This window comes from Tamandua tetradactyla, chromosome 8, assembly GCF_023851605.1.
Source record: "Tamandua tetradactyla isolate mTamTet1 chromosome 8, mTamTet1.pri, whole genome shotgun sequence".
Classification (NCBI taxonomy): Eukaryota; Metazoa; Chordata; class Mammalia; order Pilosa; family Myrmecophagidae; genus Tamandua; species Tamandua tetradactyla.
Genome location: NC_135334.1, coordinates 74,440,471 through 74,452,351, shown reverse-complemented (window position 1 = coordinate 74,452,351; position 11,881 = coordinate 74,440,471). Strand labels below are relative to the sequence as shown.

General features: G+C 38.6%; 1 protein-coding gene across 1 annotated transcript in view; it reads right to left on the bottom strand.

The window, feature by feature from the left end:
- Positions 1-11,881, bottom strand: part of XNDC1N (XRCC1 N-terminal domain containing 1, N-terminal like) — a 65,217-nt gene that overhangs the window by 40,998 nt on the left and 12,338 nt on the right. Inside the window, 5 exon segments of the mRNA XM_077113739.1 lie at positions 248-420; positions 625-701; positions 10,221-10,324; positions 10,327-10,362; positions 10,365-10,397. Coding sequence (XP_076969854.1) covers positions 248-420; positions 625-701; positions 10,221-10,324; positions 10,327-10,362; positions 10,365-10,397 — 423 coding nt within the window.

Here is an 11,881-nt window from a genome sequence, read left to right as displayed (position 1 = left end):
GCCATACAGAGACTTAATTGTACTTCTGAGATGAGCACAGGACATTAATACTGCAAGAGGTCTTAGTTAGTGCTTGGTTTAATTCCTTCACTTTGAAGATGAGGGAATTGAGGCCAAAAGAGAGAAAGAAGACACTGACAGTCCTCTTCTCCCACATGTGAGCCAACCCTCTATAGCAGTGGAGGATTCAGGGAGGATGGAGGGTGCTAGGGAAAGTAAGAAGCCAAGGGTAGGTCATGGGCCTCACCTGAACTGTCCAAATGACTGGGACCTGGTTCTGTGTGGTTGTTCCTTGGATTTGCCATACTGGCTGGGGGTGCCCTGTGGGCAGCTGAAAGCACCATGCGGGCTGAACGCCCCAGAGTCCCAGGCTGCAGCTTCTTTAGAATATTCCTGAGCTCTGAAATTTCCTCAGTGTTCCTACAGGGAAACAGAGAGATCTTGGCTTTGCTTGAACAGTGTTTCCATTCTACCCATCCATGTCAAAAAAGCCAGTTTGATGTGCAGATAGGGCTTGCCCTGGAGTGTGGGATTAACAAGAAGACCTTAGATTGGGTTTAAGTGCTTTTCTCTCTCAAGAGAAACCACTGTGGTTGGGAGACCTCCACTCTGGCAGATACAGACCTCGGAGGATCTGGAAAGAATGTTCTTTGGATGGAAGGATTAGCCAGCCACTGGAAGACCTGCGCACCGGAAGACCCCTGAGGAAAAGAAAATGGAGACACATGAAAGACAGAGATTCACTAGTAGAGTACACTGCCACCTAGTGCCACCTAGTGCCAGGGCCTACTCCCAAACCTGAGGAACTCTGCTTAGTTAAACAGTAAATCTATCTGCTATAACTCACACATGCATGTTTGCTTATGTGTGTACATACTAGAATTCTCATTCAGCTCTAAAGTCTGAGAGTCTCTGATTTTTGTGTACTTAATTCCCCACTGCTTTTGTCATGATCCTGAAAGCCCCTGGGATAAGAAAATATATACGATCAGGAAAAACAGGGTTGTGGGGACTGACATTATGTGTGAACCTTTTTTTTTTTACATTTTTTTATTAATTAAAAAAAATTAACTAACACAACATTTAGAAATCATTCCATTCTATATGCAATCAGTTATTCTTAATATCATCACATAGATGTATGATCATCATTTCTTAGTACATATGCATCGATTTAGAAAAAGAAATAGCAAGACAACAGAAAAAGAAATAAAATGATAATATAGAGAAAAGATAAAAATAAAAATAAAAAATACAAAAATATATAAGAAAAAAATAAATAAAAAAAAAAAAAAACAAAAAAAACTATAGCTCAGATGCAGCTTCATTGTGTTTTAACATAATTACATTATAATTAGGTAGTATTGTGCTGTCCATTTTTTTTTTTTTAGAAATCATACCATTCTACATATGGAATCAGTAATTCTTAACATCATCACATAGATGCATGATCATCGTTTCTTAGTACATTTGCATCGGTTTAGAGGAACTAGCAACACAACAGAAAAAGATATAAAATGTTAATATAGAGAAAAGAAATAAAAGTAGTAATAATAGTAAAAAAAAAAAACAAACCCTATAGCTCAGATGCAGCTTCATTCAGTGTTTTAACATGATTACTTTACAATTTGGTATTATTGTGCTGTCCATTTTTGAGTTTTTGTATCTAGTTCTGTTGCACATTCTGTATCCCTTCAGCTCCAATTACCCATTATCTTACCCTGTTTCTAACTCCTGCTGAACTCTGTTACCAATGACATATTCCAAGTTTATTCTCGAGTGTTGATTCACATCATTGGGACCATACAGTATTTGTCTTTTAGTTTTTGGCTAGACTCACTCAGCATAATGTTCTCTAGGTTCATCCATGTAATTACATGCTTCATAAGTTGTAATTACATTATCCTGCTTTAAAGCTGCATAATATTCCATCGTATGTATATACCACAGTTTGTTTAGCCACTCGTCTGTTGATGGACATTTTGGCTGTTTCCATCTCTTTGAAATTGTAAATAACGCTGCTATAAACATTGGTGTGCAAATGTCCGTTTGAGTTTTTGCCCTTAATTCCTTTGAGTAGATTCCCAGCAATGGTATTGCTGGGTCGTATGGCAATTCTATATTCAGCTTTTTGAGGAACCGCCAAACTGCCTTCCACAGTGGTTGCACCATTTGACATTCCCACCAACAGTGGATAAGTGTGCCTCTTTCTCTGCATCCTCTCCAGCACTTGTCATTTTCTGTTTTGTTGATAATGGCCATTCTGGTGGGTGTGAGATGATATCTAATTGTGGTTTTGATTTGCATTTCTCTAATGGCCAGGGACATTGAGCATCTCTTCATGTGCCTTTTGGCCATTTGTATTTCCTCCTCTGAGAGGTGTCTATTCAAGTCTTTTTCCCATTTTGTAATTGGGTTGGCTGTCTTTTTGTTGTTGAGTTGAACAATCTCATCATAAATTCTGGATACTAGACCTTTATCTGATATGTCGTTTCCAAATATTGATTCCCATTGTGTAGGCTGTCTTTCTACTTTCTTGATGAAGTTCTTTGATGCACAAAAGTGTTTAATTTTGAGGAGCTCCCATTTATTTATTTCCTTCTTCAGTGCTCTTGCTTTAGGTTTAAGGTCCATAAAACTGCCTCCAATTGTAAGTTTCATAAGATATCTCCCTACATTTTCCTCTAACTGTTTTATGGTCTTAGACCTAATGTTTAGATCTTTGATCCATTTTGAGTTAACTTTTGTATAAGGTGTGAGATACGGATCTTCTTTCATTCTTTTGCATATGGATATCCAGTTCTCTAGGCACCATTTATTGAAGAGACTGTTCTGTCCCAGGTGTGTTGGCTTGAATGCCTTATCAAAGATCAAATGTCCATAGATGAGAGGGGCTATATCTGAGCACTCTATTCGATTCCATTGGTCGTTATATCTATCTTTATGCCAATACCATGCTGTTTTGACCACTGTGGCTTCATAATATGCCTTAAAGTCAGGCAGTGCAAGACCTCCAGCTTCGTTTTTTTCCCTCAAGATGTTTTTAGCAATTCGGGGCACCCTGCCCTTCCAGATAAATTTGCTTATTGGTTTTTCTATTTCTGAAAAATAAGTTGTTGGGATTTTGATTGGTATTGCATTGAATCTGTAAATCAATTTAGGTAGGATTGACATCTTAACTATATTTAGTCTTCCAATCCATGAACACGGTATGCCCTTCCATCTATTTAGGTCTTCTGAGATTTCTTTTAGCAGTTTTTTGTAGTTTTCTTTATATAGGTTTTTTGTCTCTTTAGTTAAATTTATTCCTAGGTATTTATTCTTTTAGTTGCAATTGTAAATGGGATTCGTTTCTTGATTTCCCCCTCCGCTTGTTCATTGCTAGTGTATAGAAATGCTACAGATTTTTGAATGTTGATCTTGTAACCTGCTACTTTGCTGTACTCATTTGTTAGCTGTAGTAGTTTTGTTGTGGATTTTTCCGGGTTTTCGACGTATAGTATCATATCGTCTGCAAACAGTGATAGTTTTACTTCTTCCTTTCCAATTTTGATGCCTTGTATTTCTTTTTCTTGTCTAATTGCTCTGGCTAGAACCTCCAACACAATGTTGAATAATAGTGGTGATAGTGGACATCCTTGTCTTGTTCCTGATCTTAGGGGGAAAGTTTTCAATTTTTCCCCATTGAGGATGATATTAGCTGTGGGTTTTTCATATATTCCCTCTATCATTTTAAGGAAGTTCCCTAGTATTCCTATCCTTTGAAATGTTTTCAACAGGAAAGGATGTTGAATCTTGTCAAATGCCTTCTCTGAAGTAATTGAGATGATCATGTGATTTTTCTGCTTTGATTTGTTGATATGGTGTATTACATTAATTGATTTTCTTATGTTGAACCATCCTTGTATACCTGGGATGAATTCTACTTGGTCATGATGTATAATTCTTTTAATGTGTTGTTGGATTCGATTTGCTAGAATTTTGTTGAGGATTTTTGCATCTATATTCATTAGAGAGATTGGCCTGTAGTTTTCTTTTTTTGTAATATCTTTGCCTGGTTTTGGTATGAGGGTGATGTTGGCTTCATAGAATGAATTAGGTAGTTTTCCCTCCGCTTCGATTTTTTTGAAGAGTTTGAGGAGAGTTGGTACTAATTCTTTCTGGAATGTTTGATAGAATTCAGATGTGAAGCCGTCAGGTCCTGGACTTTTCTTTTTGGGAAGCTTTAGAATGACTGATTCAATTTCTTTACTTGTGATTGGTTTGTTGAGGTCATCTATGTCTTCTTGAGTTAAAGTTGGTTGTTCATGTCTTTCTAGGAACCCGTCCATTATCTCTAAATTGTTGTATTTATTAGCGTAAAGTTGTTCATAGTATCCTGTTATTACCTCCTTTATTTCTGTGAGGTCAGTAGTTATGTCTCCTCTCCCGTTTCTGATCTTATTTATTTGCATCCTCTCTCTTCTTCTTTTTGTCAATCTTGCTAAGGGCCCATCAATCTTATTGATTTTCTCATAAAACCAACTTCTGGCCTTATTGATTTTCTCTATTGTTTTCATGTTTTCAATTTCATTTATTTCTGCTCTAATCTTTGTTATTTCTTTCCTTTTGCTTGCTTTGGGATTAGTTTGCTGTTCTTTCTCCACTTCTTCCAAGTGGACAGTTAATTCCTGCATTTTTGCCTTTTCTTCTTTTCTGATATAGGCATTTAGGGCAATAAATTTCCCTCTTAGCACTGCCTTTGCTGCGTCCCATAAGTTTTGATATGTTGTGTTTTCATTTTCATTCGCCTCGAGGTATTTGCTAATTTCTCTAGCAATTTCTTCTTTGACCCAGTCGTTGTTTAGGAGTGTGTTGTTGAGCCTCCACATATTTGTGACTTTCTGGCACTCCGCCTATTATTGATTTCCAACTTCATTCCTTTATGATCCGAGAAAGTGCTGTGTATGATTTCAATCTTTTTAAATTTGTTAAGACTTGTTTTGTGACCCAGCATGCGGTCTATCTTTGAGAATGATCCATGAGCACTTGAGAAAAAGGTGTATCCTGCTGTTGTGGGATGTAATGTCCTATAAATGTCTGTTAAGTCTAGCTCATGTATAGTAATATTCAGATTCTCTATTTCTTTATTGATCCTCTGTCTAGATGTTCTGTCCATTGATGAGAGTGGCGAATTGAAGTCTCCAACTATTATGGTATATGAGTCTACTTCCCTTTTCAGTGTTTGCAGTGTATTCCTCACGTATTTTGGGGCATTCTGGTTCGGTGCGTAAATATTTATGATTGTTATGTCTTCTTATTGAATTGTTCCTTTTATTAGTAGATAGTGTCCTTCTTTGTCTCTTTTAACTGCTTTACATTTGAAGTCTAATTTGTTGGATATTAGTATAGCTACTCCTGCTCTTTTCTGGTTGTTATTTGCATGAAATATCTTTTCCCAACCTTTCACTTTCAACCTATGTTTATCTTTGGGTCTAAGATGTGTTTCCTGTAGACAGCATATAGAAGGATCCTGTTTTTTAATCCATTCTGCCAATCTATGTCTTTTGATTGGGGAATTCAGTCCATTGACATTTAGTGTTATTACTGTTTGGATAATATTTTCCTCTAACATTTTGCCTTTTGTATTATATATATCATATCTGACTTTCCTTCTTTCTACACTCTTCTCCATACCTCTCTCTTCTGTCTTTTCGTTTCTCACTCTAGTGCTCCCTTTAGTATTTCCTGCAGAGCTGGTCTCTTGGTCACAAATTCTCTCAGTGACTTTTTGTCTGAGAATGTTTTAATTTCTCCCTCATTTTTGAAGGATAATTTTGCTGGATATAGGAGTCTTGGTTGGCAGTTTTTCTCTTTTAGTAATTTAAATATATCATCCCACTGTCTTCTAGCTTCCATGGTTTCTGCTGAGAAATCCACACATAGTCTTATTGGGTTTCCCTTGTTTGTGATGGATTGTTTTTCTCTTGCTGCTTTCAAGATCCTCTCTTTCTCTTTGACCTCTGACATTCTAACTAGTAAGTGTCTTGGAGAACGCCTATTTGGGTCTAATCTCTTTGGGGTGCGCTGCACATCTTGGATCTGTAATTTTAGGTCTTTCATAAGAGTTGGGAAATTTTCAGTGATAATTTCTTCCATTAGTTTTTCTCCTCCTTTTCCCTTCTCTTCTCCTTCTGGGACACCCACAACACGTATATTTGTGTGCTTCATATTGTCCTTGAGTTCCCTGATACCCTGTTCAAATTTTTCCATTCTTTTCCCGATAGTTTCTGTTTCTTTTTGGAATTCAGATGTTCCATCCTCCAAATCACTAATTCTATCTTCTGTCTCTTTAAATCTATCATTGTAGGTATCCATTGTTTTTTCCATCTTTTCCACTTTATCCTTCACTTCCACAAGCTCTGTGATTTGTTTTTTCAGTTTTTCTATTTCTTCTTTATGTTCAGCCCATGTCCTCTTCATGTCCTCCCTCAATTTATCAATTTCATTTTTGAAGGGGTTTTCCATTTCTGTTTGTATATTCAGCATTAGTTGTCTCAGCTCTTGTATCTCATTTGAACTATTGGTTTGTTCCTTTGACTGGGCCATATTCTCAATCTTCTGAGCGTGGACAGTTATCTTCTGCTGCTGGTGTCTGGGCATTTAGTCAGATTTCCCTGGGTGTCGGACCCAACAAGGTTGTAAGATTTTTCTGTGAAATCTCTGGGTTCTGTTTTTCTTATCCTGCCCAGTAGGTGGCGCTCGTGGCACACGTCTGTCTCAAGTGTTTGGAATGGATCCCCCCCAGTCACCGATCTCCGCGGCCTGGGGATTTCCGATCCAATTCTCTCCGTTGGTTCAGGGGTGCGCATGGTGTGGGCGTCAGCCGCCGCGCCTTGAGGGGACCCTGTGGCTGGTCCCCGGCCGCAGCGGGCCCGGGGAATTCACCACCGGACCAGGAATTCGCCCGCAGGGGAGGGGCGTCGGTCACCGGCCACCGCGGGCTGGGGAGTCCCCACCGGACCAGGAAGCTGCCCGCGGGGGGGAGCCACCGCGGCTTGGATAGCCCTCTGATCCGAGACTGTAGCCGCGGACTCGAAGCCGCCTGCAAAAGAGGGGCGCCGGCCGCCTCGGGTTGGGAAACTTGTCTCTCCGAGACTCTCAGCTGGCCCGGGAAGGAGGGAGGGAGTAGCTCCGACCGCCGCAGGTGCCGCTGCACGGGAAATCGCGCGCCGCTCGGGGATCTCACCGCAGCCAAGTCTCGCAGTCAGACTAGCCAGTCCAGGCTGGGTTATGCTGTGTGTCCATTCCCTGCCGTAGCCCCGGGAGCTGTTCTGCACTGTTTCAGTTCACCTAGTAGTTGCTTTGGAGGAGGAGGAACTAAGACGCACGTACCTTACTAAGCCGCCATCTTAGAACCTCATGTGTGAAGTTTTGAAAGAACAAATATAAATTATATATAATTTGTATCTATATAAAACTGATTCATGTAAGTACAAAATTCAAATCACTCATCTCTATATACTTTCATAAGTAACAAATTATTCACATGTTTATTCACACTATTATTCCTTTCTAAGTATTGTTTAATAATATTGCTTAATTTCCAGTATGATTTATTTTGTGAACAATTTTGTTCACCTACAACCAAAAATCCATCAATTTTAGCCATCATTTCTAGTCATCTACAAAGAGTTGTGAATGTAAATATATATATAGCTATAGCTATCACATGCCTCTTTCTAGAACTGACTACTATATTTAACTGTTACAGGCATCTAAAACCTCTTTACTTCTAGATCCATAAATGTCTCTATGCAATGATATCCTAATAGCTCACTTCCATATAGAAACTTTATGTGGTAGTTTCTTAATTCTTTGTCAAAATTCAATTTATCTGTGATTCTTTTCTTTTTTATTTTTCCAAATTTTTTTCCTTTAACTAAAAAAAAAAGTTTTCTTCTTTAATTTTCAGCCCTGATTCTTCTATCATAGATTGTTCTAAAGGTAAAAATATCCTTATAAGCATGACTTTGGCCTCATTCAGCAAGTTTTGTAAGTAATATTTTAAACCCCATTCACTGTTAAACATTTTCTAGTTGCCATTGCAATCTATTCTTGGACCTAATATTAATTTAATTTTGAAATATTTTATTTAATTTTCCAGGGTTTTAATTTTTTCTGTACCTTGTCCCATGAATTTTTAAATGAATACTTTTAAATGGGTGGCTAGAGATGGTTTATTTAACATGAACTCTAAATGAGATTAGTCATTAGGAATTGATCTTCAGAGTACAGGCTAGGTAGACACAGGTGGCTTCGGTTCAAATCCAGCCCTAAATCTTAGTTAGTAGTGTGACCTTGGACAGCCTACTAATTATGTGGTTGTTTTCCTTACTGGGAAATTGGTGATCATAAAGGCCCCTATTTCACAGGGTTAAAAGCTCTTATATTTTGCTTTCACTATAATATACTTGGATTTAAAAGCCTATGACACTTTAGACATCTATAATTATAAAACTGAATGCTGTCCAATTCATTTCTATGTACCATTCCTCTTTGTAGAAATGTTTCAGGATCTCCCTTCCCTATGACTTCAATGAGGTAGCTGCATGTATTACATGTACTTTGCTTTGCTGTTGATAACGTTCAATGTTTTTCTGACATAATGTCTCTGGATCTGCCGACTCCCTTCCTCCTCGATCTCACTATGGCAGAATAACTTAGATGGCCAAAATGGAAAGGAAACTGGGAAGCCCTTATTTATCCAACTAGGGAACCATGACTGGGACAGTCCTGCTTTATGTCAGTTTTCCCCATGTAATTATTAATAGCACCTTGTTTTTGCTCTCAAATTGTCTTCGTTTGGATGATAAAGTATATGTTATCTTATCTATAATTTCCCTCTGAAAGATCATTTATATTATAATGAACATTTACTATAAGCCTATTCTACTTTAGGCACTGTTCTAGGTGCTAGGGATACATTATTGAATGAGATACACAGGCCCCTAATCTCTTGGAGCTTACATTTTAGTTAGCAGCTAGGATCACAAAGATCTAGCTCAATTCACGTGAGCTCCCATTACTGGTACATATCAGAACATGGTAGAGCACTGAACTGCTTCCACTGATCCTTTTGCATTTGTAGCCTTCCTTTGAATGGGAGAGCAAATTTCAGACCAAGGTTTACTTTGTCTCAGCTCTCTGGGTCCCTCCCAAGGCTGTACTAAAAGCATCTACTTCTGCTCTTTCTGCTTTAACTCCATTTTAGCCTCCCATGCTCATCTCATTTTTTTTCTCAGTAACTTCAATAGGAATGACTTGAAACTCCTATGAACTGAAATTCGTTTGGTTGTCAAATATGCCTGAAGTTGCTAAAATTCTTGCGCATATAGAAGCAGACTGACGTAATGACAGGAGACCTAATTTCTAGTTGCTACTTTGCTCTGACTTACCATGTAACTTTCAATACATAGACGTTTCCCTATCTGAGATGTAAAATAAAGTGGTTGGGGCTAGATGATCTCTATATTTTTTCCATTTCTAAAATCCTATGACTCTACCTCTGTGTGACTGTTTTGAGTCAATTATGGTGGAGGGTACTGGCTTGGAAATATATATAGAGACACTATGACAAGAAACCAGGAGGAGAGAGTCAGAATAGGAAAGGAAGAAAATAATAGATATAAAACTAGCTGAGAGAAGGGAAGTTACACTGACAACTCAAAGCTACAAACTAATGGAGAAGGGGAAAATAGATACACATACATCTTCTTTTATATATCTGTTGTACAGAGAAGGAAAACAGTGGAACAGATGAAATTGCGGAGCACACATCTAAGAATATAACTGACCTTGCTGGGCAGGCAAGGCAGGGAACAACAATAACAGACACATTTTAGAAGTGATTCTGGAACTTCAAGTGCTAAAATGAAAAGTCTGATAAAAGTTATAGAAACCAAAAACCATGGAAGTATGAGGTTAAGTTCGTATCCAAGAAGAATTTTATTAGACTAAAGGATAAATGGTCCAACAGGTTTCTGAACATTATATTCATTTTGCATCTTCCAACTATGAGAGGGAAGGTGAGGAATTCACTTTACCTGTAAGAAAGGTAGAAAGCCCATTTGTGCTTGTATTTGAATGTGTGTCTATCCCTCAATCAGGTACCACCTTCCTAACCAGAAATCTGAAAAGGGTGAAAGACCATTAAGTTCTTGTTCCATCATTATACATACTTGGTTCAGCCCAGAGCTCACAGGGGTTGATGGTCCCATCATTTGGCCATCTAAGAAGTCCAGAGAGGAACGCACCCGCAGGAAGGTCAGGCCAAAGGACTGAGACGTGTGAAAGGTTGGGAGCAAGTCAGCGTTAGTCGGTCCATGACTCACCTGAGGCCGGGGCTAGGAAGTCATCTAAAGGCAAAAAGAGAAAAAAATGAGGGGAAAAGGTAATGGATAAAAGGGAAGAGGAGAAAGAAGAGAAGGTCAATACTGAGGAAAGTAAAGAAAAGAAGATAGGGGTTAATAGAGTAACTACAACAAAATTGAGATCATGGGGAACTGATCATCTCAGGCCTTGGTACAGAGGGTTGCAGAGTCCAGCAGGTCAGTGAGGCTCTCCATACCTCCTTCTTTGCCTTCCCACATTGCTCCACTCTGTCACAGTTCCACATTGTTCCAGCATAAGTAGATCCTCACAGTGTATTTCTCCAAAGACCTTATCAATGTCTTATTTTTACAGGAGGTATCTGCAGTTTTGGGGTCTGGGATGAACACTTGCCCCGGATTAGCTGAGATATAGCTACTCTTCTCCTGACCAGGAGACCTCACCCTCCCTCATATCACAACATATTCTATACATTCTCAGCTTCATATCACCAACATCACAAACCCTCCTACCCATTCATTTCCCATTACTATCTGGTCAGCACCTCCTATGCCTTTCTAATACCCTTTCCTCCAAATATTATAGATACCTCCAACTTAAACACAGACAACTTATTCCTGGACTGTAAGTTCCTAGAGGCCAAGAATCAGATCTTATGTTTCTTCTGCACTGCCTACTGAATTTAGATATCTGCATGGAACAGAACACAGGAAACACCATATGCTACATAGCTATACCCATCACAAACATTCCACTCACTAATATAAATATTTATCGTAACCCACACTGATATATACATATATGAAAAAATCACACTTATCAAATATGGGTTCATTATTGGGCTACAACAAATCATATGATCTGAAAATATAATCACAGCTCATAAATATACTGTGCTGGTTTGAAATGATGTATGTACCCTAGAAAAGCCATGTTTTAATCCTAATCCCATTTTGCAAAGGCAGCTGTTTCTTCTAATCCCTATTCAGTATTGTGTGTTTGAAACTGTAATTAGATCAGCTCCCTGGAGACTCAGGGAGTCACATCTTGATGTGATCTTGAATTATCAAAAGTGATTGTTAAAATGGATTAGGTGGAGACGTGTCTCCACCCATTTGGGTGGGTCTTGATTAGTTTACTGGAATCTTATAAAAGAGGAAACATTTTGGAGAAAGGGAAATTCAGAGAGAACAGAGCAGAACGACATAGTCACAAGAAGCAGACAGTCTACCAGCTAGCGATCTTTGGAAATGAAGAAAGAAAATGCTTCCCGGGGAGCTTCATGGAACAGGAGAGAAAGCTAGCAGATGATGCTATGTTCACCACATGCCTTTCCAGAGAGAGAAACCTGACTGTGTTTGCCATGTGCCTTTCCACTTGAGAGAGAAATGCTGAACTTCATCGGCCTTCTGAGCCAAGGTATCTTTCCCTGGATGACTTAGATTGGACATTTCTACAGACTTGTTTTAATTGGACATTTTCTCGGCCTTAGAACTGTAAATTAGCAACT